General features: G+C 47.7%; 10 protein-coding genes across 10 annotated transcripts; 4 read left to right on the top strand and 6 right to left on the bottom strand.

The window, feature by feature from the left end:
• Positions 1 to 687: 687 nt before the first annotated feature.
• On the bottom strand, positions 688 to 2597 carry BDR25DRAFT_353102 (uncharacterized protein; the record flags this gene model as incomplete). Its single annotated transcript, XM_033695112.1, has 7 exons — positions 688 to 811; positions 1560 to 1653; positions 1704 to 1884; positions 1933 to 1940; positions 2033 to 2180; positions 2241 to 2422; positions 2453 to 2597. 7 exons carry the CDS (start codon positions 2595 to 2597, stop codon positions 688 to 690), a joined length of 882 nt encoding a protein of 293 aa, XP_033549618.1.
• Positions 2598 to 2662: 65 nt separating this feature from the next.
• Positions 2663 to 5180, top strand: BDR25DRAFT_353101 (uncharacterized protein; the record flags this gene model as incomplete). The annotated part of the gene is made up of 18 exons (XM_033695111.1): positions 2663 to 2718; positions 2798 to 2887; positions 2952 to 3010; positions 3046 to 3236; positions 3270 to 3280; positions 3327 to 3380; positions 3413 to 3436; positions 3475 to 3519; positions 3576 to 3810; positions 3904 to 3920; positions 3954 to 4052; positions 4105 to 4218; positions 4251 to 4349; positions 4382 to 4524; positions 4588 to 4719; positions 4750 to 4946; positions 4977 to 4995; positions 5038 to 5180. 18 exons carry the CDS (start codon positions 2663 to 2665, stop codon positions 5178 to 5180), a joined length of 1728 nt encoding a protein of 575 aa, XP_033549617.1.
• A 1963-nt stretch (positions 5181 to 7143) lies between these two features.
• BDR25DRAFT_333098 (uncharacterized protein) lies at positions 7144 to 8849 on the bottom strand. The gene is made up of 3 exons (XM_033692804.1): positions 8681 to 8849; positions 8406 to 8621; positions 7144 to 8347 (listed from the first exon to the last, which is right to left on the bottom strand). The coding sequence occupies exons 1-3, from the start codon at positions 8752 to 8754 to the stop codon at positions 7582 to 7584; spliced, it is 1056 nt and encodes a 351-aa protein (XP_033549616.1). The 5' UTR covers positions 8755 to 8849; the 3' UTR covers positions 7144 to 7581.
• A 383-nt stretch (positions 8850 to 9232) lies between these two features.
• BDR25DRAFT_302434 (mitochondrial carrier protein-like protein) lies at positions 9233 to 10937 on the top strand. The gene is made up of 3 exons (XM_033689793.1): positions 9233 to 9577; positions 9643 to 9940; positions 9996 to 10937. The coding sequence occupies exons 1-3, from the start codon at positions 9395 to 9397 to the stop codon at positions 10745 to 10747; spliced, it is 1233 nt and encodes a 410-aa protein (XP_033549615.1). The 5' UTR covers positions 9233 to 9394; the 3' UTR covers positions 10748 to 10937.
• A 1772-nt stretch (positions 10938 to 12709) lies between these two features.
• Positions 12710 to 13759, bottom strand: BDR25DRAFT_324103 (uncharacterized protein; the record flags this gene model as incomplete). Its single annotated transcript, XM_033692142.1, has 1 exon — positions 12710 to 13759. The coding sequence occupies one exon, from the start codon at positions 13757 to 13759 to the stop codon at positions 12710 to 12712; it is 1050 nt and encodes a 349-aa protein (XP_033549614.1).
• A 1948-nt stretch (positions 13760 to 15707) lies between these two features.
• Positions 15708 to 17406, top strand: BDR25DRAFT_365944 (seven-hairpin glycosidase; the record flags this gene model as incomplete). The annotated part of the gene is made up of 1 exon (XM_033696931.1): positions 15708 to 17406. The coding sequence occupies one exon, from the start codon at positions 15708 to 15710 to the stop codon at positions 17385 to 17387; it is 1680 nt and encodes a 559-aa protein (XP_033549613.1). The 3' UTR covers positions 17388 to 17406.
• Positions 17407 to 18144: 738 nt separating this feature from the next.
• Positions 18145 to 19018, top strand: BDR25DRAFT_312676 (uncharacterized protein; the record flags this gene model as incomplete). The annotated part of the gene is made up of 3 exons (XM_033691315.1): positions 18145 to 18301; positions 18352 to 18917; positions 18971 to 19018. 3 exons carry the CDS (start codon positions 18145 to 18147, stop codon positions 19016 to 19018), a joined length of 771 nt encoding a protein of 256 aa, XP_033549612.1.
• Positions 19019 to 19606: 588 nt separating this feature from the next.
• Positions 19607 to 21162, bottom strand: BDR25DRAFT_365942 (cytochrome P450). The gene is made up of 4 exons (XM_033696930.1): positions 21078 to 21162; positions 20485 to 21031; positions 20210 to 20387; positions 19607 to 20154 (listed from the first exon to the last, which is right to left on the bottom strand). The coding sequence occupies exons 1-4, from the start codon at positions 21129 to 21131 to the stop codon at positions 19845 to 19847; spliced, it is 1089 nt and encodes a 362-aa protein (XP_033549611.1). The 5' UTR covers positions 21132 to 21162; the 3' UTR covers positions 19607 to 19844.
• A 397-nt stretch (positions 21163 to 21559) lies between these two features.
• BDR25DRAFT_219499 (uncharacterized protein) lies at positions 21560 to 22942 on the bottom strand (the record flags this gene model as incomplete). Its single annotated transcript, XM_033684968.1, has 2 exons — positions 21560 to 22556; positions 22602 to 22942. The coding sequence occupies 2 exons, from the start codon at positions 22940 to 22942 to the stop codon at positions 21560 to 21562; spliced, it is 1338 nt and encodes a 445-aa protein (XP_033549610.1).
• Positions 22943 to 23211: 269 nt separating this feature from the next.
• BDR25DRAFT_220067 (uncharacterized protein) lies at positions 23212 to 25095 on the bottom strand (the record flags this gene model as incomplete). The annotated part of the gene is made up of 4 exons (XM_033684991.1): positions 23212 to 23404; positions 23456 to 24028; positions 24075 to 24800; positions 24845 to 25095. Coding segments are annotated over 4 exons (1743 nt in total), but the record flags the coding sequence as incomplete, so codon positions are not given.
• Between the last annotated feature and the right edge of the window lie 725 nt (positions 25096 to 25820).

Genomic DNA, 25820 nt, shown 5'->3' with positions numbered 1-25820 from the left:
CGTAGCAGGGATGATTTAAGGCATTATTAGGGGTGATTTAGTGGTTAATTAAGGTCTATCGGGACATGTTGCTGTGGCTCAAGTCTGAATTAGGTGGGGCTAGCTTTAGGTCCTGCTAAAGCAGGTTTAGCTGTTAACATAGATTGTTTATTAACTCTAAGGGCTTGCCTCGCCTAGAGCGTGCTTTAACTCTAGAGTTAGAGGGTAGTTAGTTAGACATTAGCAGTTGCCTCTAATTCTAATAAGTTATTAGTAGTCTCTAAGTTTCTACCTTAGCGCCTTTATGCAACTTTCCTAAAGGCAATCCTAATTGCAGGGGATAGGAAGTTCTAAACTTAAAGGCTTTAGTTAACTAGAGGTTAATAGGATCTAGTCTATAAACTAAGTAATTTAATGTAACAGTGTAAAGGATTGCAACCTAAACTAAATTAGACGCGTCTTAGGCTTAGACGTAGTTAAACAGACAATTAATGCAATATTGTAATAAGGCTGTTACTAGCAAAAGCAAGTTTTCTAATATAATGTAACAGCGCAGGCAAGACAATAGGTCTAAATGCGGTATAAATCCACTTAGAGGCATATGGGAGTGCGTGGGGACTTAGAGACCTAGGAATACCAATGACACCTATAGGCCTTATACATAGGATATTAGAAAACTACTGAGCTAGCTACAGGGGCGAGGTGCGACTAAATACATGAGGGAATAGGGGTAACAGCAGGGGTTGGGGCCAGGTTGGGGTCGGGGCCGATACGGAAGCCTTCCGGAAGTTCCGGCGACCCGAGATGGAGCGATTCATGAGAATCGTTACAACTATCACTTTTACTAGAAACACTATTGTAATTAAAAACTTTAAGTAATTTATATAAATTTAAATTATAATTAAAGCTTACTATATAATTTTATTATATAATTTTTTTACATAAGAACTAACTTTAGCTTTTAAAAGTTTCTTATAGCTTATTAAAAAAACCTAAGCTAATAATATAAAATAACGTTATAGAATTATAAAAGCTAAGCATAAAAAGCATAAAAAGTAAGTAGTAAAGCTAAGTAAGTATAAAAGGTGTAAAAAGAAAAAGTAGATTTAGTAAAGTAAAATAATAAAGCATAGCATAAAAGCATTATATATAGCTGCTAAAGTGTAGGCAGTGTCTTAATTATTTAAGAAGCCTTGTTGTATTAATTATGCTAAACTAGCTCTACTAAGTTAACAGCGTTGTAGGAACTATAGAAAGACTAAGCACAACACTTATACATATAAAAAGAATAAAGAAGATGCATTAGAATTTAATATACACGTGTTATACATAGGTTTTTTAGTAGTTAGTTGTAAATAAAATTGTGTTTTTGTTTATAGTGTTAGTTGCGCTAAGAGATTTTGTCTAGCTTAGTAATAGGTCATGTTAATACTAATATATAACTAATTATTTTATTCTCTAGAAACCTAAAACGTTACACCTATACTAGGCTGTATGCATTAGACCATATGTATTACATTAGTTTAGATGGTCGTCGTGCGTTAGATTATTAATATCAAAAAACACAACACATTCACTACTTTGGCAATGCGGCGTACGGTGCTGTGCTGTGATGCGCTGCAGCTTCAGGCATTTGAATGACAATCACCACAACTTCATCGGAGTCTACAGAAGCTCAAATGATAGGACTTAATATTCATGAGTGAGCTGGTTTAGATTTCCACTTACTACTCTATATCTCCCTATGCCTATGTTCAAGTCCCACTCTTCGCGCTTGACAAAAACAAATCCTTTAAGCGCCACTGCCTTAACAGTGCGTCTTACAACATTTTTCAAAAATTTCAAAATAGAGAAGAGGGGAAATACTACGCGCAATTCGAATTCTCCGGTGTTGAGCACATATTGCTATTCTTGTCGCAACAACCAGAGCCGCATTCGCTGCTCTGGTCGCACCAGGTGGGCTCATTGCCACAAGAAAGGCATCCATCCCACTCTAACTTCTATCCTAAATATTAGCCTGTGCTGTTCCCTATCGTATTCGCAAAAGCTCGACTTACCACTCGATCTTCACAGCTGATCGAAAAGGGGATAAGTGACAAACAAAAACCTGCGTGATCTTCGACTTGCTTTATTCCTGGAATACCTTTGACACCTGGGCAGCTCCCATAGCCAACAGTTTCGCCTTTTTCTGCGTCGGGCCACTGCAAATGTCATACGTTAGCGCTACTTAGATTCGTCGGGGGGAGGCTAGACTCGTAGACCACCCGTTTTGAATACTGTTTGCTTACGCTTTTCGTGACGTGGAACCTGCATTTGGTTCCATATGATATATATTTGAAGTCGCTTCCTCCAGCGATCCAGTCCGGGTTGCAGTACTGTCCGTGGCAGAGACCATTACCCGGGTTTTTGTCCACAGAATGATAATCGTTCGAAATGCAATCGCCTGGGGCCGGGCAGTAATTACACTTCACACATAAGTAAATATCCGTGATAAAGCCCAAATGATGATAGACAGGGCTACTTACGGCTTGGATATATGTGCTCTGTGTCGCGGTAGTGATGTTGAAGAATAGGGCAAAACCCAAAGGTAGGGCTAGACTAGCTTTCCAGGACTTCATCGTGACGATATAGTAATAAACAAGAGCTAGAGGTAGATGTTTCTCGAAAAGCGCGGCATAAAAGAATGGAGCTAATCCGACCACGACCGCTTTTATATTGGAGGCTCGTACCTTACTCCACGTATTTGCTTGTTCTTATGAACTTTACATAGCCTCCTCTTCGTATTGAATTTTTATTGCGGGTTGAAGGATTCGTGTAGGATCTCACCCTCATACTACGAGTTTGCCTTAGGTTGGGGGCCTGGGCCATCCATGTCTCCTAATTGGACAGAGCGAGGTACGGAGTCGGAGTAGCAAAAAGTCGAGATAGTAGAGGGGCTATGTACGACTGAAACTTGCCTATGAAGCGCCCAGGCGGAGACTCATGTTCGGTGATTTGACGACCATCCGTCGTTGCGGCGGTGTTTGGAAGTGTGTCCACATCTATCCTCTCTCTTTCCAATCAAAGTGTACACCTGTACTTCCAAAATAATGCCTTCTTACTGGAAAACCTCATATAGCATCAGGCCGCTATGGTCAGACTCGGATACCCCGTTTGCTACATGGTCGTCCGCATATCGCACCTGCCCAAGCATTCCATCATCAGAAAATGTCTTTTCATATACTCTACGGGCTTTCCAGCCTTCTGGCCTAATCCGAGTTTCCGGAATTCTAACTACTAACTTCCCATAGCCGGACTCCGGGTGTTACAATAGTTTAGCACGCAGGTAGTTAGATGTCTGATCGAAGACGACTGTCCAACGGTAAGCTAGGTATTGAGAATCAAGAGGACGGGGTTTCACCGTGAGTTCTCAGCGTGCCAGGGATTGCTGGAGTTTGATTGAGTTTGCGGCTAGATGGTGCTCCCGATACATGTTTAGACAATCCCCATATCGAGGCGGAGTCGAGGCGGAGTCAAGCTGAAGGAGGGCTTTCCTTCACCGTTATTTAGTACATACCTTCGTAGAACCAATATTAAATTAGACGTTACATGAAAAGTTTCAAGGCTGATACCCCTTTCCTAAAAGTGAAGATCATTTTTGAAGGTATCATGTCTTGCAGGAGGCGGTTGGGTTCGATAGAAGCCGCAAGAGGCCGTAATTTGTTTGAAGTCATACGGACTAGCTCTCAAAAGAAACTTCATCGCGGCGTGGATTCGAAGCAAATAATAGAGACTTCCACTGGGGCAATGGAGCAAGATTGGGTGTTTGAAGGGCGTGGTACTCCCTGTAGGGTCTATAATTAATCATGCTGGCATCATATGTATCTGACAGAGTTAATTTTCTTTGAGCGCGGTATGTAAATACTTGCGCTGATTAGAAAATAGATTCGCCTTTGGTCCAAGTGAAAGGTCTTAATGCTCATCTCTGAGTCGAGCATCCGTGGAAACCAACTTCAACCCCTGATCCGTAGTCATAAGTCTAGCCCTCATATCATCAGTTACCTTCTCCTACCTCTTCTCCCGGTTCGATGCTCGTACGCATTTGTCTATATTTCTCCGTGTCTCCTCATTTAATCCATGAAATAGAAATGTTATCGCCGAGGATTTAAATTCAGGAGCAGATGGTACCACTATCAGCCTTCCAGTTCCTCCTCAATGCGGCTTGATCAACCCCAGCATGAACAATTTTCCAAAAGAAAAGTAGTAGTAGCATGCTACTGATGGGAGGTAAGTAAGTTCTCTGCGGCCAGCGTATGCAATTACCTCAGTCAGGGGGGGCTGAAATTCTGCTTCCCATTTCGGCGAATAGATGTTGCTGGGGAATTGCTGATGTTTCGTATCAGACTGTGAATATCTTCTAAAGTGTCGTTACTGGATCCGGCATTCCAGAGACCCAGAAAGGACTCTGGCCCTTGACCATCGGATATTCATATCCGCCGCCGACAAAGACGGATTCCCTCATGAGGAGCTCAGAAAGATATAAAACAGTATGGTTTCGACAGCGACGTCAGACAGATCGCAGAAGCATCGAACGAGAACTGCCTTTACTAACTTATCCGTTATTACTAGGTAACCCTCATCAGTGCATTTTGCCATATCTCGCCCGATTCATCGATTGGCGATTTCAAGCATGGCGCGTTCATGTCATCACCACCGGGTTTCTAATAATTTGGATCTCCCATGTTCCGTTTCGAAAACGTGGTACGGCAACCAAGGCCTTATATCGCTGAGCCAGTAGCCTAAAGCTCTCAGTAAGCGCTTTTGGTGCTGGTTATCTAGGTTTATCTAAGCCGCAAATATCGGCTGGGATTAAGGATCTTCGCACGGGTAGATTTGAAGATAATGCGAACACTTTTCGACCTGAACTATCCTTGACGACTTCTAGGAGCTTCCCAGCAGAGGCATTGGTGGTGAAGCTCTTGGCGCAGGTGAACTGTAGACATGGGTACACCTTATAGTTCTCCGGGTCATCCCACCGTATGACTTGCATTAGGTTTTGGTAGGTCGAGACAAGGTCAGCCCCTGGTCAACTTGGTGTAAAGCAGCTTTCGTTTAGGTCCAGACCGACGGAATTTTCGTATAGTAGTGCAATATTTACATATTCAAAGGATATTGAGCTGTTGTTAGTTCGATTACCAGGGACATATATCCGCTTTAAATGATAGTGACGTTTCTCTCCCTACAATAAGCTACCGAATTAGATTACTTGGGCAATGAACAGTTTCTAGTCGGATATGAGAACTGCGACTGAGGCTTGTTAGGCGAATAGGTCATTGCGTATCGCACCACGGAGGCCGCCACTGAGAATTGTGCTTTGGATCGCGCTAGTGTGCTTCCCGACCTCATTGTATGTACTTTCCCCCAGCATTGAGCAACTTGCAGTTAGCAATTTACCGGGGGAGTTGTAGGATTATAGGATATACTACGAGAGGGTTTCACTTTGACGTGGGCTCCCAGTGAAGAAATGGCTGGACTTTTATTACCGCAACAAGGCTTGATTGTACCCTACCGGCCGCGAGAGGTATTGTAGTGAAAATCAAATATTGTATAGTTTACTAGGCTTTCGTAGAAAAGCTATGGTTAAATGGATTATTCTTTCAGCTAGAACGAGGCTGGCAGGGCCATTGCTGATAATGGCACATGCCGCGACAATAGTATTAATGGAGAGCCTATAAGGCCGTCGAGGCAATAGCTCATACTCGTAGGCACGTAGAGTAGTAATAAGAGCGATAAAGGAGCCTACAGCAAAGCAACACCCGATCGCCTCCTACTAACAGATGCGAAAACTGAGGCGCCTCTTCCGTGCAGGCACAGTACTTGCTATCCTAGAGGAAATCTAGTTAGAGATGGCCAGCTGGGGCTTAGGATAAGAAGTTTGTTATTTGTTGTTTTTGGTATGTCGATGATTGCCGACTGGCTTACGCGGTATTAACGACTGGGCATGACTTCCGTGGGCGAATTTAGGCAAGAAGAAGATCGGCTCGTTGATAATCTGGTGCTGGATTGGAGATACTATTGTAATGGACTTCGGTACTCAAAAACAAGATGATGTAGAATTTAGCTGAGGGTAGCAAGATAGATGCTGAATGAATCTAGATAGAGACCAGGCTCCAGTGCCGAGTAGTGTTGGGGATGCCAGGGGCCGTGAACACCTTGGCACGACCTCAGCCTGGTCAAGTAAAGGTTTGTCTTACAAGACGTTTCGTCTCCGAATATGGATTTATTGACTGCCAGAAAATGCTGGGTTTTGGCTTTGAGTTGAAAAGCGGCATAGAACATTTCCGGATATCATTCGTAGTTCTGCGCACTAGAGAAATGGCGGGATGCTGAGAGGCTGCTCAAGAATGTTTTGCCGTTTGCTTCGCGAACGCAACCTAAGGTGGAACACACTGATACAGAAATATTTCCGCTTCAGCCTATCACTGTGCAGCGTGCTCAATTGATTTGTACCATGCGGGGGTAGACTTGGCGCATGTGTAATATTGGGTAGAGAGATGGTCAATCGTTCGGGGAAAGCAATTATTAAACTATAATATCAGATCACATTTCTTTTAGGAAATGAGAGTGAGGTAGATAAGGTAGAGGAGGCAGGGAAGACTAAATGATCGGAGAAGGCAAAGGAACCGGCCCCTATCGGTGGTGGTGCGAATCATCGCTTGTATCTAAGCCTAGAAAAGAGGGCTAGGGCGACGCGTTCCAGTTCTATGACTTCTGGGTTGGTTATGGAATTATGTGGCTCCTGGGTGGTCATGGGATTATGTCGCACCGTATCGTGTAGCAAGATCACAAGTACCGCCACAGATGCTCTGCGCCAGGGTCGTCGGTGGGAGGGTTAGGAAGAAATGTGTCTTGGTAAAAAAAAGAACTTCGTGATTACACAGGGCGAGGTAGGGAGGTGTAAAGTGAAAGAGATTGGTCGAAGATTGTGAGTGGCGGGAGTACCGGTCGACGCTTGGGAACAACCGCAAGCGTCGCTATTCATTCCAAGCTCTAGCTGGAGAAGGCCAGGGAGAGAAGATACAGGCTTAGAGGAAAAAACTTTGAGGGGGATATAAAGAGAGATGAAGAAATCTAGTTGTGCAGAGGTGTAAAGCATGGGAAGTTGGTAGAAATATGGGGGAAAGAGCCAATCGAGGCGCTGGAAGCAAGTGTGCACTTCACGTGAGCGCACAGGCCATTACCGCCAACCAAAACAGGCAAGCAGCTCAACCCTGCAATATCCAGTATTTAGCAGCGGGAATTGATAGTGAATCAAAAAAGCAAACAACATAACAATACCCAATCACAAGCCATCCCAGGGACCAGATACCCTTGGAGAGGATCCAACAAAGCGCCTCTAACGCCATCCCCATCCTCCCATCTCCAATGCTGACGAGAATCCAAACAGTGGCGAGAAGATACAAAACCACACACAGACAGAGATTGAATCCAGAAACGCCGAGAACCAAGCCCGAGCCATACACCCTACCGTAAGAAGAAACATATCGTCATACTCATTCCTTTTACCGTCCCTGAGTCTCATGTCATACCCGAATCCAACGTCATGTCGCTTTGATGGGCGGTTTATTTCTTCAACGCAGCATCATACAAACTGATTAAGACGCCAACAATAGCTCCAATTTGTAGGCCATAGTATTGACCGGGAATCTTGGTTCGCACGTGATTGACCGTTTCTCCAGACCAGAAGGCGAAGGGCACGTTCTCCGCGCAAGCAAGAATTGGAGCGGCGGGAACCACGCCGGCAGGAGCAATTGGGACGCAGGACGTCTGGTACACAATGTACTGCGAAATGGCCTTAACGATGTTGAAAGTCAGGGGATCGACAGTGTACGCGCGGCTCGACGACTTATGACGCGTGTTGGTCCGCAGTGTCAGGTTGAAGAAGTAGGAGACGAGGAGGGGGAGGAAGATGCTAGTCAACGACCACAGCGTCGCAGGTGCCCAGAATTCGCTTGTAAGAAGAACACGCAGGTCGGGGAGATAGACGTTTTGCGAGTTCAAGCTCAATTGCGGCACTGTGGGCGTGTCGAAGGCATGGACGGTTGCCACCGTGTTCCATTGCAGCCCCACGGACTCGATGAGCAGCACCGCAAGTTGGACGGCCGTGACGGAGCTTGCGTTCTCGCGGACTAGCTCAATTATCTCCTCCGTCCCCGTCTTCTTCCACAGCTCGCCCGCCTTCGTTTTCGCAGCCTTGAATTGCTGATCGGCGACTTCGGCGAGCTGGGCAGGCGACGCGGGCAGGTCGACTTGAGTGACGCGCGAGGCTACTCGGGACACAGTTCGAGGGGTGCGCGTAACCAGCGCCTTCTCCGGTGTAGGCTCCTCGCTACATAACGCATTGTCAGCTCCGGCGCGTAACGCGTCGAGTAAACACTGGGACTCACGAGTCTACGTTTTCGAGTAGTCGGGTTTGACGTCTGCGCGTCTTGGTAACCGCGATTCCATCGCTGGGCGATGCGCGCTCGCGCTTGACAGGTGATCCGTTGCCAGTGCGCCTGTAAAACTCGCTGAAGGTGGACTGCTTCGCGAACGTCGTCTCGTTAGCCTCGAGGTGGTCTTGCAGAGCCTCGACTAGGTCATCCTTCAACATTCCGTCGACGCTACACAACCGCGTGATCAGACTGCGCATTCGCACGCGAAATATAGGGGGAATGCGTACTCGGGAAGGTTAGCTTTCTGCGCGAGCTCTGCTAGCTCGGCTTTGCGCATGCGTACAAGCCAGGATGAGGGCATGGTGGATGTTATAAGTTGGGTCGCGTAAGCGATGCGATTGGGAATATGTATACAGACAAGATATATATGCCGTGTGGGAAGAGAGCGAAGCGATGACGCCGGAGGTGTAGGATGGAAAAAGATGGCTGGGAACAACACGGCGGATGTAAACATGGGAATTGCACGTGACGCTGCTCAGCGCTTAGCTGGATGGCACTTAGCCTAAAGCTGCCGATCTGAAGATACACAGGATTCCTCCTCTACGCGAGTCACAACTGGGGTTGGGGACTGCGAGATTCGTTACATTAAATTGTCCTTTCAGTTGATCCCGAGTCTGTTTGAACCCCCAAGGGATTTGAAGTCATTCATTATCTCGCCCGGGTCGTCATCGGGCCTGCTCACCTGCCCTCCTGCCTCCCTGGCGCTCGGCCGCAGGCAGGGTTCGACAATTCGGGCCCGGGCGGTTGCGGCTCTCCCGACTGTCGCCAAAATTTACTAACCGACAGTTGCAAACTCAACAACATCGCAACCGCCCACGTCCGCTGTCGCTCCCTCCTAGTCTGCTTTGTCGCCGTGCTTTGCTCCTTCTCTTTTCGTTCTTGGCGGTTCTTTCTTTCTCGAATTGAGCAAGCGCGGTCCTCCGCAGTTCCTGCTACAGCCCATGGTTTTTGCCCGTGTGGCTAACCTCTTCTCGACTTCGATTCCGAGCAACAACCTCGTTGATGATGGAGGCAAGGGCAGCTCGTTTGCAATGGAGCCAGTGGGAGAGCTATCGCATGTTGGAAGCCAAGCGGCGTTCGAGGCGGAGATAGACCATGAGGCCGCTCGACCGCCGTACAGTCATGTAGGCGCATTTACCTCCGGCGTACGACAGTGCGCCTGTGAGGAGGGACTGACGTGTGCTTACAGGCCATGCTGGCCGGCGGCATTGGAGGCACTACGGGAGACATGTTGATGCATTCTCTGGACACGGTCAAGACTCGCCAGCAGGGGGACCCGCACATGCCGCCAAAGTACACATCCATGGGCAACACATACTACACAATATGGCGACAGGAAGGAATACGGAAGGGACTATACGGGGGAGTCCAGCCGGCGTTTCTGGGCTCGTTCTCAGGCACAGTACTGTTCTTTGGGGCGTACGAGTGGAGCAAGCGGACGATGATTGACTACGGCATTGCGCCTTCAATATCATACTTCACAGCCGGTATGCCTAGCCGTAGCGACTCCAACGACACCGGTTGTTGCTAACATGTGCCTAGGCCTCATAGCTGACCTCGCCGCTGCCCCCGCATACGTCCCCTCCGAAGTACTCAAAACCCGTCTCCAGCTCCAGGGCCGCTACAACAACCCCTACTTCAACTCCGGCTACAACTACCGCTCCACAATCCACGCCGCAAGGACAATTGCCAAGGTAGAAGGGTTTGGCGCTCTATTCTACGGCTATAAGGCAACACTGTGGCGCGATCTCCCCTTCTCCGCCTTGCAGTTCGCATTTTATGAGGAAGAACGAGGCTTGGCAAAGCGATACATGGGCTCCAATAACATTGGCTTGCCACTCGAAATACTAACAGCAGCGAGTGCAGGAGGAATGGCAGGTGTCCTCACGTGTCCCTTGGACGTTGTAAAAACGCGAATCCAAACGCAGCATAACCCCACCGACCCTCCATCTCCCCCTTCAAAACCTGCCACATCCACGCTAAAGCCATCCACCAAATCCGCGTCAAAACATTCGCCCTCCCCGAAACCAGGCAAACTTCCCCCGCATAACCGACCGATCTCCACTTCCTCCCCCTCTACCGCCCTCCGCAACCACAGCGCCGCGACACTCGATACATCCTCTGTGATAACCGGGCTCAGGATAATATACAAGACGGAAGGAATTGGAGGATGGTTTCGGGGTGTCGGCCCACGATTTGTTTGGACATCCGTGCAGTCCGGGACGATGTTGGTTCTGTATCAGACATTACTGCGATGGTTCGAAGAACATCCGTTAGTGAATATGGAAGTTTGAATTGTATTATATGGTATAGTGTGATGTGTGTGCGTGCGTGCATGCGTGCATGCGTGCATGTGTGTGTGTGTATTCTAGGAGGAGGCATGATGAATAGATGTGATGCATTGGCGGCGTTTTTAAAGTGGAAGATTCGGTTGAGCCCTGGCGTAGGATACTGGTGGCTAGTTAGGATAGATTTCGGGCTGAGAATTCTATACTCTTGAAACATTCACACTCGGCCGCGTAGCCCTTCATTCGTGTGGGATGTGCGGGGGTAAGTGCACGGGCGTTTGCGAGGCCAAGAGGTAAGAAGCTTAAATAGGTAAGTTTCTAATTACTGACTATTGAAGTAATTAACACAGCACAAAGACGATAAACACCCCTTCCCACCAACACGCTCTAGCACACATGCACATTCTTCTCACCGTACGTATCTAAGTATCCTGCATTGACAGAACCGATGACTCTTCCCCCTCTTCCTCCTTGCCAGTCCTCGCTAAACACTATAGCTAGGCGTCTCTCCTCGCACTTGAAAATAAGCTTGTGCGTTTTTGATGGCAGGTGGTTAGGCTTAGGCGAGACTTTTAACAACTACAGCGTCATCAGCTTATAGGCTCAGTCTTCCATTCCTCGAGAATGATCGAAGAAAACCAAAATATTGCGGTTCTAGATTTTGTTGAAAGAATGGATTATGGCACTTGGTAGTGGCTTCGTCGGTGTTCATGACAACCGGCGCAGGAGGTGCTAATGGTTGCAGCTTTAGATTTCCGATTTAACATTATCTTACCACGGATTACGAGCGGGATTACCCTACAAAAACAAACGACCACCGACATGTGGTGCGCTGCACTTCTTGATCTTGGAAGTGGTTCTAAATCGAATGCATGCCACTACTTCTAACGTACCCTTCCATCAGCCTTCAGCTACATGAGAAGTGAAGGCGCTGTTATGCCCAGCTCCCTAGTTTCGCTGGCAATCTGTCCTACGGTTATGGAATGCCTCAGCTTGGGATTCTTCGGAAAAGCACAACCATCCTGGACCATGGTCTTAAGCTTCCACTACTATTGAAAAAGCAATCCCAGATGTGTATTTATAAGCCTGGAGCGGGCATGAGTTATGAGAGAAGTGATGATTTGAGGAATAGTAGAGTCAAGGAGCCATAAAGCCAAAAAAAAAAAAGGCGAGAAGATCCAAGCCTTGGGTTGATCAAGCAGCCCTCTTAGTAAATATAGTAATTCTAGAGCTTTATTTATCTCTACAATCTTACACTTCGCGAAGCACAGTCGTTGTCCATCACCTGACCAAGGTCATATGGTTTTCATTTTTTTATTTTTTTCAGGCTTTAAACCTTAGCAGAAAACTCAATGCGCCCGCGGGAAACTTCCTCGGCTCTACAAAGACATCGTCCAGTAGGTACTTGTATACTCCTAGTATTGGGAGTGTTGTAACATTTCTAGGAAAGGAGGTAATGTGGTTAACTCTTTCTTTTCGGTTTAGATATTGTAGCTTTAAATATTTGAAGATAATATTTTTTTTTTCCATTCATGCTCTTCTTTGTAATAGTGTAAAGTATGAAGAGCAAGAGAGGGCTCCGAGTTGAATATATAGCGGATATAGATAGCTAGTTCTAGTAGTAACGAGTGCAGCGCATGGATCAATAGTCACGTGCGACAGAAGCCCTCAGTATCGTTTTTCCCTTCGTCTGATTTGTCTTCTGTTGGGGCTAAGAGGCACGTGTAAGTTAGTAGAATATAGCTAGTGTTTCCCCATATATGATTTGTTCCATGATAGGCAATCTCAAGTTAGGTTTCCATATTAAACACGCAGACAGGCTCACAAAATCATATGAAGTTATACGGTGACTAATTTCCAAGGCGTCCATCTGGAAGGGAAATGTCCCCTGTGAATAATTATCAGGGTGGCTTTTTTATGATGGAATATGAGGCCTTGGCTGCTATCCGGAAATGCCACATCGAATTTTTACGCAAAAGAAATAGCAACACCCTCCTTTCGAGCCTGATCCTTCGTATAACTTACACCATGGACCTTCAGACCTTGCGCATTCAACAAGGTGATAATTCCACCTTTGTTCGAGAGCGGTGCCCCCGGAACCTCGAAGGTCTTCGACTCCCCAGCACCTAGTTGAGCTCCATCAGGGAGAGTCTGAGACTCATTCGATTTGTTTCGCACAGTCCAATGCGAGAGATCTATCACCGAGGCAGAGCGATTCGTCAGGGTGACAGTCTCTGGAGCGCCTCCTGGCTGGTTATCAGGGCCTATCGGGTTCACGAGGGCTTCAGTGATGACGACGGGTCTGTCGACGATTTCATGGGTATTTCGGTCATCCTCGGGCGTTTCTGAATCCAGGAAGTTGGCCCACGTCAGGTAACCTGTTGGTGGTATAGGCTGGCCGGGGCGACTCGGTCCATCGTTGGTATGAACAGCCTGGGAGGCGAATGCAATGAAGATTCCCTCCCAGTGGTCATTGAATTGGATTAGCAGGGCGCCGTCATGGTAGACACCATTATCGCGAGACCAACGTCGAGGACTGCCTTGGTTCATGTGAACATTGTGGATGCCTTTACCGTCGTTGAAGTGGGAGCCATAGAGATAAATAGTGGCATCATCCTTAATGCTACGATCAAGAATGGGCTTGAGAACATCAAGGATGTCGTTGTTCGCTCCAGGAATGTCGTGTGGCAGGATTCTGCCACTTTGTCGCTGGAACAAGTTGCCTCGGATAAAGTCGAGGGCTATGCTACCCGCGCCAGCATCATCGAGAGGAGCGAATCCTGGCTGCAGAGAAGACAGCTGCTGAGTGATTGGATGCTTGAAGTTTGGAGCCGCCCAATACACTAACCGAGAATCAGAGTGGTCGCCGGATTTGATATTGATGGCTGCTCGAGCGTTGCCAGGCTCGTCATCGCTGAAGATAAGAGAGAGATGAGGGGACACCGAGTCTTGTTCCTTGGTTTCGTATGTATAGCTCACAGGCGTGGCTTTCCACACGCCGTAGTCTTTGATCGGCATCGCAGAGAATGTAAATTGAGTGCAATGAGCTGTGCTTCAAGAGGGTAAGAGCAACTCGACGTGCAATAAGTCGACGGTGGTGATTAGGGAGACGAAGGTTATGGAAAGTGAGCAAGCACTTATACTCCGTTCAGAGCTGAAATCTGCAGGTGTGGTGTGCTATCACTTAAAGCGCCATGTCCATCCACAGCCAATGATGTAGCAACGTGAAAGCCCCCAAGTCCTTCAATCGCAGGGTGAGCAGAGCTGAAAACAAACCCTTAATCCCATGTAATGCCAGTGGGTCGGGGCTGCGAAGAGAGAGCTGACATCGACTGACCTTTCTGCCCAGCCAAATGATTCGGGTGGATTGTTGGCTTGGCTGAAGCAGCCATGAGCAAAAGAAAGCAAAACAAGCTCACAAAGCAGCAGGCACCAACATGGTACTGATTCGATTCGAGTACCCTTGCGATAGCATCCGGGGCAATTCTCTTAAAGAGGTGTCGCTTCTACACATATCTATATAATAGTAGTTTACAGGTTCCAAGGTGACGTAGCTGTCCACAGGTCCCGATAAGTGAGGCGCGCAACGAGCCGAAAGCATCAGGCAGTCTAGAGTGGAAATGGTGAATGGTCGTAAAGAAGTTACTCGAGGGCTGAGAGACTCTGCAGATGAGGTGGCGGGCGAAAACTGCACTGAAATGAGCTCAAGGTTTGGTATGCTGTGAAACCTTGGGTGAGTGGGGAAAGGCTGTGAAGCCATTCAGAAATCTACCAATAGAATGCAAGCTTTCTTTCCAGGGACTTATTCCCTCCACAATAAGCTGGACGATTTAAGTTTCGAAAGAAAAGCATAACGAAGGTTGTAGAGACGCGGCACGCATCCAGAGCTGTCCATTGCTAGAGGGGTTGCTCTCACCTATCAGCTCCGGGTCTAGCTTGTCCGAGAGTAGCTTGTTGCGGCATATCAAACGTGCCCGTGAGGTGATTGAGGCAGTTAGGCACAGAATGGTGGGTACAAATCCAGCTCATTGGTTCCGATTGGGAAGATTCTAAGGAGTAGTGTTACCTGCTGTGAGGACGCCAGGTTTAGAGGTGGGGACTTCTGTTTCAGGACACAAGACTTGGTGTTCAGTTTCCTTGCTACCTCTATCAACACACATCTATCTCTTTCTTCTTTCTCTCGTTTAAAATTACTAGGGGAAGTAGATACCGCAATTGTATAGGTACTGGACAGCTGCAGAAGAAGAAGAAGAAGAAGAAGAAGAAGAGGTTGCCACGAATTATGTGCTCTTAAGGTGCTCACTATGAACACAGAGAACAGAGGACAAAATGTTTCGGGATCGTGAAACCAGTGCGCGGAGCTAGAGGCAAGAAGGGAAATGAGAACGAAAACGAAAACCACGAGGGTTAATAGCAGTACCAATAGCGAGGAGGTAGCACTAATCAACACGCTTCAGCAAGAGGAAGCCGCCGGAGTCAGAAGGATGCATTTCATATGCTGGGAGAAGCCGTGGGAACAGTATCTCGTCTTCATACCGCAGCAACTCTGGAGGAGAGCAGAAGACCAATACCCAACATTTCCTGACCATACTAGAACATCGAAGCGCTATGGCTTTGGGTTTAGCGGACAGACATGTATAAATTCTCAGAAGTATAGTTGGGGTGAAAGCGGGGTCGTATCTCAATTTCCGGAGTGCCTAAATCACCATCCTGATCGAGTATAGCGGTGTGGGACCGTTCAGATTCAATTCCTGTTCCTGTGAGCCTAACCGCCTTGGAAAGCAATATAAACGCAAAATTTATGACCTTTAGGAACGAATCCTAGCATACAAGCATGTACACGCATATCGAGGATTGATAAGAAAGGTACCATGGGAACGTTATTAAAACGCAGTGCTGCCAATGCCTTCAGGTGCAAGGCATCTTTCGACTCTCCTGCGTACAGTCGTAGGAAGAAATTGGAGCAATGGGGTTGATAGCATTTTCGTTCGTTTTTCTATCAACGATTCCTGTTGCCCTAGCATCGCAGATTCCAAATCAAATCCGGAGCCCAGAAACCACACACTATGGAAACCAATCCTATCCGGGTCAAAAAGGGCGTGACTATGACTACACCTCGTTCAATCGCAACCAAACCTACCGCGCTGCAGCCGTTATTGAAATGTTTCGTTTCGCCTGGAACGGGTACTCCACCTACGCCTTCCCGAACGATGACCTCCTACCCGTTAACAGCTCTTATCGCAATTCGCGCAATGGATGGGGAGTGGCCGCAGTTGATGGCCTCGACACCGCAATTATAATGGAACAAGAGGACATCGTCAATCAGATCCTGGACTTCATTCCCACCATCGACTTTACTAAAACTAAAGCACCAGTGTCTTCGGTTGTGTCATTATTTGAAACAAATATCAGATACATTGGGGGATTGTTATCATCATACGATCTTCTCAAAGGGCCATTTTCGCACCTAGATGTGGACGATGATAAAGTAGATGCTCTACTATCACAATGCAAAATCCTCGCAGATACCCTCAAATTCGCTTTTGATACCCCAACTGGTATTCCCGTAAACAGCATCTTCCCCAATAATCGAACCTTCTCAGCTCGTGGTCGCAGGCAAGACGGAATACGCACCGCAGGACTTGCCGAGCTTGGAACTTTGGTTCTGGAATGGCAACATCTTTCCGACTTGACCGGAGACCCCGAATACGGTGATCTAGCACAAAAGGCGCAGTCATACTGGTTCAATCCCTCCTCCGAGATCTGGCCTGGACTTACTGGAGGCAACTTCAGCGTTGAGACCGGCGAGATTCTTGACGAATATGGAGGCTGGACGAGTGGGAACGACAGCGCATACGAATATCTTATCAAGATGTACGTCTACGACCCCGATCGCTACCAAAACTACTCGAAGCGCTTCATTGAAGCCGCGGACTCCACAATTGCCCATCTGCTCTCCCATCCCTCCTCACGACCTGATCTCACAATGGCCGGATCCTTCACTGGTAGCGCGGTGCAAAATTATAGCGAGCAACTCGCTTGCTTCATTGGTGGATCTTTCATACTCGGAAGCACTGCATTGGATCGGCCCGACTACCTCAAACACGGCCTCGACTTCTGCGAATTCTGTGCGAATGGATATCGGTACACGGCAAGCGGAATTGGGCCGATAGTCTACTCTTGGAACCTTACGGAATTGAGCTGGTCAAATTTTACAAATCAGACAGATCTATACGAGAAAGCAGGTTGGTTCATAGATGACAACACAGCCTTCCTGAACGGCCAAGCACCAGAAGCCATCGAGAGTTGGTACTACGCGTACCAGGTCACGGGGAATCAATATTGGAGAGACGTTGCATGGGCGTACACGCTCGCACAAAATCGAACCGAGAGAGTGGGAAGTGGATTTAGCAGTATCTTGAATGTGTTGAAGGAAGATGGAGGCGGCTGGGAGAACATCCAGGCAAGTTATATGCTTGCTGAAGTGCTGAAGTATCAATACTTAATACAGGCTCCGGAGAAGAAGAAGGGGATTTGGGATGTCGAGTATACACCTGATGGGGCTGGACAGGGCGGGAACGTGAATTATTTTGTGTATAATACCGAGGCTCACCCGTTTCGAGTTCGGGCGGAGAAACCTGTGTAGAATGGAGGTGCGCAAGGGGACTTTAGGTCGTTCGATGATCGAAACCTTGGTGTAGTGGTTTAATCAGTTGCAGTACAATCACTCCACTTCAGATGGCATGTTTCGCAACTTCAGCATGACCGCGCCACAGCAGTTGAGCGGAGAGTCATGTGTCCAATCTCCGTTCCAGACCCCAAGCTTCTCATTTTCTATTGATCAAGTTAGGTGAATATTAGAGACCAAAGGACCAGAATGAACTTTAGATGCAGATAACTTAACGGACTGAAGTCCTCTTTTCTTGCAAGTGCGCAAGCGTCTATCCTGTGCCCTGGAGGCCCCCTTTCTCAATCTTGCCGCCTATTAATTTTGAGGTGCGTATCTACGATTAAAAATGGCATCTCTCTTCTCTGAGCTGTCGCTCCATCAGGTCCCGAGGATTCCTTTGAGCGCTTAACGAGCTGAAAGTACGCCCAACTACTTTTCGCGCTGAGAATACCATCGATGGAGGGCATCACTAGACGACCTCAGCCCATGTAGGCTTTGTGATAGAGTTTCCAAGTTTGCATTTCCCCTCACCATTTTCAAGCGAGCCCTCTTGAAACGGCAAGTTTTCGCTTGCTACAAGGCTTGGCTTATATGCCCCTCTCAATCAGCTTGAGGCAGTGCTTCAGCTCTTGTTCGGTTCGAGGTATTAGCTGAATTATGTTTGAAAAGGACCGCTCTCTGCGGACACCTTAGCAGCACACAACAATTACGAAGCCCTACTCTTCATTTGAAAATGCTACGCGTCACTATCTTCACCGTTGCACTTGCATTTCTCTTCCAATCAGCGCCAGTCACAGCACGATTTGGCTCTCCAGGAAGAGCACGGCCGAATGCATCGCCGCCGCGATATGAAGCTTCCCAGAAGCCAAAAGTGACCGACAGGCCGGACTGTGCATCTTCCTTCTCATAATCATTATCCTAGTGCTGACCGAAGTATTAGATACTCCACCTCGCAGAACTGCCTCCGCAGCACGTGAAACTAGTCTCATCAATGCATGCGACTATGTACAATGCAGCAACACTGGAATCACTGCGTCCACCACCCGTCCGACCACGACCACTCCCCTAAACACTGCCTACACCAACTGTGCCATAGCCTGGTATACACTTGCCTACTATGAGTATGCGTATTACCCTTATTGGGACTACTACGATGACGACGATATGGCCCAAGTGCTTTGTTATCGGGACAGCCCAGCTAACTCCCTTGTTTGGGCACCAAATGCATTCGATACGCCATGGAACGATTGCTTGAAGTGGGCGAGTACGGCCGCAAAAAGTGACCAGCCGTACTATGAAGCAGTTACAAGTTTCTGTGCGACGAAGGGGAATGTGTTGAAAGCGAGTAGTACGGATACGGCGGTGCCGTTTCTGGCGAGTGCGGAGGTTACGGCAGCGGCAACGACGGCTGGGGGAAAGGGAGGCGGAAGCTTGACAGGCACAGCTGGAAATCCCGCAAAGACGGGAGCATGTAGTGTGCTTAGGTTGCCTTCGTGGTTTGCGGCTGTAAGTTGACACATATTTCCAATCAAGTGGATTCAAGCTAATTGGAGCTCTAGGTTTATTTAACGTTGATCTGCGGTGTTTTATCGGAATTCCTAATGTAGCAAGTGGCAGGGGCGTTGAATAAAGGCGCTTACTGTTGAAAAGGTAATTAAATGGGAATCTTCTCAACGGCTTCCTCTGATTTAGCAGCGGGGAATGCCTCGACGTAGGACTCCGTGCACTTACACACAGTAAGGGGGGGTTTTAGGTTATTGCACATCGTGATAGGTAAGCCTTTGATACAGCAGTTATCGTGTATTTGGACATGTTTCGAAACGTTAGCAGATGTTTGCAGTCGGTTTCCATCTATTGCTAGATTAAAATGAATGGTGAAGGTGAGATTGATTTCTATCATGTAATATGGATAGCCTTGAGCAAAACCCCCCAATGGGGCCCTACTTCTCCCGTTCTCTGACCCTAACGAGTAGTGGGGGGCTCTCTCACAGTTGGCTAGTCCTTGAATCGCGATGAATGTCTATTTCTGTGTTAGTGAGTTCTAAATCGAAACTCTAGAGCATTTTCGCGATGATAGTGTTCATTTTTATCTATGCTAGACTGCCCAGACCCTAAGAGTTAGCCAAAAATTCTCAAGTGCCTAAGAGGAAGATATAAGAACTAGGAGAACGAGAACATACTTTTGGCCTAGGTACGTCCAACTGCCCAAGCTAAATGGCTAACTGGCCCCCAGTATATCCCTTGAAGTGACCTTCCCCTCTTTTCTTTTTCCTATCTCTCAGGCCGAAACTCCAGCGGATTATTAAAATTCGCCTTGCTCAGACAACTGGCCAAACCATTCGTACTCACAACCGTTCCCTCCGGAACAAACAAACCGTCTACTATAGCTCCATCCTTTGGCACCAACCTCGGTAGTCCAGTTGGAACAGGCGGTTATATCCGCAAAGCCTCTAGAATCAAGAGTTTTAGGAAAGGAAGTGCAGCGGCATCTTGTGCGTTGATATCCTGGTAGGATTTGAACTTGGTGCGGATTTCAGTTGTGAGCCGGTTATAGAGATCGGGAGATCGCAGGGCGTAGTTCAACACGGTACCAACGGTGGTATTTGAAGTGTCAGAGCCAGCCGACATAAAGTCTCCAGCATGTGCAGCAATTTGCACAACTATCGGATGAGGGGAAGAAGGATCTAAATTCTCCTGGATACGCGTGAGAAAATCGGGACGCTTCAAGGGGTTCGCTAGACGGCTGCAGGATTGTAAGCTCGAGGATCATTGAAAGCACGAAGGTGGAAGGGACGAACTGCCGGATTGTGGTAAGCGCAAAGCTTTCAAACATCTTCATCCCATGCATTAGCTTCAACAGGGTGCGAGAGAAGACAAGTGCAATGATGTTTCTAAGATACGGATATCGACGTAGGGCGTCGGCAAGGCTGACCTGACGGAGAGATCCGTTAATGAAACGGACAGCAGGGTGTTGGCCTCATATTAATAGAATTTGCGCAAGCTTGTTTAGCTCATCTTTCCTTCTAGTCCCTATGGTCACCCTGTTTAAATCTTTTTGCCATATTTTACTTACTATTCTTGAGTGCATTAAACCCCTGCCCAAACGCCAAACTCCCCGTGATATCAAAAGTGCACATCCTCATCCACACCTCCAAATCCATGATTTCACTTCCCTGGATACTCTTCTCCCTCATCCACCCAATCAACTCATCAACATGCTCAGCCACCAGCCCTTCCTGCGCTCGCAACGCGCTATGACTAAACGCTGGCGCCAAATACTTCCTCATCAGGCTATGCTGGTCTTCATCCCTAGACGTTGTGATTCCGTACACTCCAAGATTCGCAAACCACGCTCCATCATATAGTGCAGATTTCTGGAACGGTGGATGGCCGCCGTAGATGTCACGCCAAGATTGAGCACTGTTGAAAGAGAGTTCGTTCGGGGCGACGCGGACGACAGGACCGTATTTAGCATGGAGAGAGAGGATGATGAAGTCTTTACGGCCGCTGAGGGACCAGTAAGAGTAGGGGATGTCAGTTAGAGAGGCAAGTGTGGGACCAGGAATGCAGCGAAGGAGGTGGGTTTGAACGGCGCGGAGTTTGCAGATCAAGAGAAAGGTCTGGGGATGTTAGTAGAGTTCACTACCTTGGGATGAGATGCGGTACAAGGAGTAAGATGCTGCCCAAGGAAAGGGACGAAGACAAGTTCGTATACAGCATAGCGAAAGGCTCTCAAGACTTTCACAAGAAGGGCTTATTGGGATGTCCGTCTGTTGGGTATGAAAAGCTTAAATACTCCCTTCTGCAACGCGGATCGACGACCACCACGATGTGATCCCGACGAATTACTCAAGCACAGGGAAGGCATTTCCAATGCCTTGCAGTAAACTCCTTGGCTAAGCTAATGTGGCGCTCCTCAATTCTGCAAGAGGTTAGCTCTGGTTCGATGTGGATCTGGACAAGGCTGTGCTTACCGACGATCTGCACCGTATTTTCCGTCATCCGCTTGCAGGATGATCGGCAACTATGGTGTTCTGATTGAGAGGACGTGCACACGGTATTGCCAAAAATGGGACAAGTCTTGCGAACCCCTCGAAATGTGCCCTTTTTCACAACATTTATGATTGCGCACAACATCATAAACCCAACTACCAACCGACAGGGACAACATACTTCTCCCACTCTGGTGCAGTATCCGCTTTCCTCCACTCATCCATACCTCCAATAATGCCCTCCTCGTTCACACTCCAGTCGCCGTTCTCCACCATAGCCAACCAACTCTTCAACACCCCCACAAACCTCGCCCCATGCATCTCAACAAACGGCTGGTACCCTGGCTGGAACAAGTCTGCAAACGTATCCTTCGCTTGGGAAGTTTCTGCCTCAGTGTTCTCTCCAAATCTCGCTCCGTCGCTTGTCCGCGCAAACCCATTCGCTCCAATACCAAAGGGAAGAACGAGCGTGCACTCATCTTCAAATGGATTGCTACTTTCGCGGTCCACCGGAGAGAGGTAGAGACCCGAGGGATATTGGGAAACCTGACTGTATGGCCAACTGAATGGCAGATTGTAACCAGTGATGTCGGCATCGGGAGGTGCGGTGTAGTTCTGCGTTGATCGGAAAAGAAGAATTGGTGCAATGGCGAGTACTGGATCATCATCATCTGGTGGCGGATCTGGTAGGATAGAGAAGAAGACCTGGTTTGAAAAAGTCGACGGTGTTGGGAGCGCGAGACCGGGCGCCACATATTGGAATCGTGGACGGCGAACATTCCGAATGAATTCATAAGCAAATCCGGGAGGAACTTGACTCTCTCGAAGGATCACGTCGTCAACGAGTCCCGTTGCGCTAGGTTCCTGGTGTGTGCCAGGCATACGCGATTCAATGGCTTCCACCAGCTGATTAAAGACACTAATAGTTTCCTGTAGCATTTTGTCACTGTATGGAATATTAATCCACGGATCGAATTTCGGGTTTGGGCCTTCGACGTCACCGGTTACTGCTCGGATTTTCCCCACATGTATCATGTCGAGCCACGCTTCTAAAACAGTTTCCAAAGGGTACCACAGCTGCCGTCCATTGTGAATTGTGCTGCCATCCTCGACGGTCATTTGGATGATTGCGGTATCAGTATTTTGGTCAAATCTATAAAGAGTCAGACATGGCCTGCATACTGACACGAGCACTTACATCAAGCCACCAGGATGCTCTGCAATGTCGTTCGCCGCATAAAGTGTCAGGAATCTCTCTTTTTCTCCACGGCTCTTCTCTTCGCTATGGTTTATAAATAAATTGCTTGGGTGGGACAAGCCCATGACGTAGTAAAAGAACGAGTGGTCGTCTCCGACTTCCCAAGCTTGCTCGAGAAACGTGCCTAGGGTTGGTGATAACGAATTGCGAATCTCGTTTGCTTCGTCGCCGTAGAATTCGAACCAATTTCTTTGTGGTAGGTCGTCAAGATCCCGGCCTGAACCTTCCCAACCGAGTTTCACGATTTCATTGTGGAGTAAAGCGCATCGTTCAGCATTCATGCTTACATTGAAAGTAGTGAAGATTCGATCTTGGGCTAAGTATGGTGATGTGAAGTCAAAGAAAGACGAATTCGGCACAATGAGTTGCATAGCTTGGATGTTGGTCGAGGGCGAAAGCTTGTTTTTATGAAAGACGTGCGCGATCTGTGCTACCAATATGAAGTTAATATATTTCCGCCGCGGCTTACGTCTTGTGGCGCAATTAACTACGTACTGGCCTATCACACCGATCCACACCAAAATATATTCGATCACGTGCACTGTTCGTTCTACTTATTTATACATGCCCCTGAATAGCAGTTCTTGCCCTTACAAAAATCATCCGTGCTACCACAATACCCATACTGACTACAGCATGTTCCGAATTGCGTTCCAGTACACGTCTTGTTTCCTTGAAAGAGCGGTCCACACTCGCCGTTAATTGAAGGCCCACCAATATCTGGATCGCATTTACCCGAGTAACTAAATTCGTGAGTCTCGACGTTTTCGCGGGAAGATAGTTTCAGGACATACCATTTCCCAGGCCCACAAAAATCTTTACCGTCGCCACAGTAACCGTAAATACTGCAGCAGGGCCCAAACTTCGGATTATCGCACGTCAATCCACCGACATCCGGCCCACAAGTTCCGTTTGTAGTACTGGTCGGTGGCCCTGTGCATTTGCCAGAGAAGCAGTTTCCCGGGCTGCAATAATCGGTGCCGTCGCCACAGAAGCCATGAACACTGCAACATGACCCAAATTTGCTATTTGTGCACGTCGCGTGTTTATTGTTTGGTCCGCATAAACCATCTTGTGAGACAGGTTCAGGTGTGACTTCTCCCACGCAAACTGAGGATTTGAGCCAAAGATTCGTGCAGTCGACATTGAGGTAGGTATTAAATTTTCGAAGAGCCGCGAAGGTGATTCCGTAGAGCAGACACACCAGGTTACATGTGTCTCCTTCCACCACTTCGTGATATCGACCGCAGTTTGTTATTGAGCCAGTTTGCGTAGGATAGAGCGGAGTTGCCGTTGTATAGTAGACCGAGGAGCCGCTTGTAGGAGAAATGATCGTAGAATTAGTAGACCAGTGCCCTCCAGGCGGGCTGCGGTTGGGTCAGTGACAGCAAAAGCCTAACGCACGCGGCATACCTAGTGCAAACGCGTTGATCAAGAGCGAGGTCGTCACAACTTCCCTGAATATTCTGATTCCAACCAAAGAATTGCTGCTGTGTGACCTTTCGTGTTGAATTTGAGATTTGAGCCGTAAGTGAAGCGCATGTTTCGCCATACTTGGTAATAACTTTCAACTCACATGCAAGTGGAAGGCAGATCGGTTTGTCGAAGCTACAGAAAGGATCTGCAGTTGCAACTTTCACATCCCCAGTAGAGACATGATACAAGTCAGATAAATCATTACATGCCAATGGGGTTGCTAGAGGTTGGACAACTTGACCGGTGCACGTCGGGGTTATGGTCACCCCCCATGTGATTATCGTCCCGCTAGTTGGTGTTGGCGTCGTCGCATTCGGAGTCCCAATATATAACGTAGATGCAGAAGTAGAATAAGGCATAGAAGTAGAGCAATTCTTCTGTAACGTCTCGAACTGGTCCATTCGGTACTTTGTCCAGTTTCCGGGGACTAAAAATGGCGAGAGTAGCCTCTGCCTCCAGAGCTTCAGAAAGCACTCGTTACAGTATAGGGAGGAGCTGTAGAGCCCCGTAATAGTTTGGAGGGAGGGGTTGATCTGGTCAATATCAAAATCAGGGTCGTTGCAGAGTTCGGGCGGCTGATCCTGCAGGCACATGGCAGGATGATATCGAACGTAGTCACTTCCTGACCAAGTCTGTGATTCGAGAAAGCACCACTCTTTAGCACTAGAATCATAAGCCGAGCCTTTTATTGAGGAAAAGGACCGTACCTGTTTTGTAAACATGCCACATTATATGCATGTGTGTATTGAAGTGGCACGGTCTTTGCTTGAACGACCATCCCACCTTGGGTGATCGTGTCCGTCGCGCAATCTGATTCCACTGACTTCAACCAAGCGTTCACTGATGTAGAACATTGCGACGTGCAGAGTTTTGTGATGTTCTCCTTATACCAGTAGTTTTCGTCCATCCCTTTCGCAGACATATGCGCTGTGGCCTCATCGCAGTCCACAGTCTTGTTCCTGAACTCACGTCAGAATAATTGATGGTCCCAAGCAAGGAACTTGTTTGGGTGAGACACACATAGCGGTCAAGCACTTAGTTGAAATGCCCATGTTGAACTGGACCATAGCATCATAGCCAGACATAACGTTAAAGGCGGCATTTGCGCTGTTTACAACAAGTAGAACTTGAAGAAGCATCCATGGTGCCATGTTCGACACGCTTGATGGGCGGTGTACAGCTCAAAATATTGAGCCCTAACCTCTGGGTATGGTGTTGCTCCTCTCAAGGAGAACTACGAAATGGATGATGTTAGGTAATTAGAAAATAGTAAAATGGATCAGCTCAGATCCAGCACGTACATAACTGCTTGGAAGACTCAGAAGTGAAGGGCTTCTCAACAGAATGAAAGGAGATCACGAAAAGATCACGAATCAGCCTTGCACGAGATTGATTCTTCAATACTAATCAATTCTTCCATTAACTAAATATGATTGCATGCAGTCGGAATTTGATTCTCACGCCAAGTGTATTTGTGCGACATGCACAGCAGATTGAGTTCGCATACTCGGCCTCCTACCTGGTAATCGGTGGGTGTTCAGCTAGAGAGTGTCTATGGACCAAATCCACCAGCAAATTATCTCAATATTAGTCCAGCATTCAAATTTCATCCCAGACGGTTCCTCCAATATCCGCCCTGAATTTATATAGTGAGTCTCAGGTACAGGATGCATGTGGTAGTAA

This window comes from Lindgomyces ingoldianus (genome assembly GCF_010093535.1).
Source record: "Lindgomyces ingoldianus strain ATCC 200398 unplaced genomic scaffold BDR25scaffold_10, whole genome shotgun sequence".
Classification (NCBI taxonomy): Eukaryota; Fungi; Ascomycota; class Dothideomycetes; order Pleosporales; family Lindgomycetaceae; genus Lindgomyces; species Lindgomyces ingoldianus.
The sequence above is the reverse complement of the archived record's forward strand: the minus strand, read 5'-3'. Positions and strand labels throughout refer to the sequence as shown.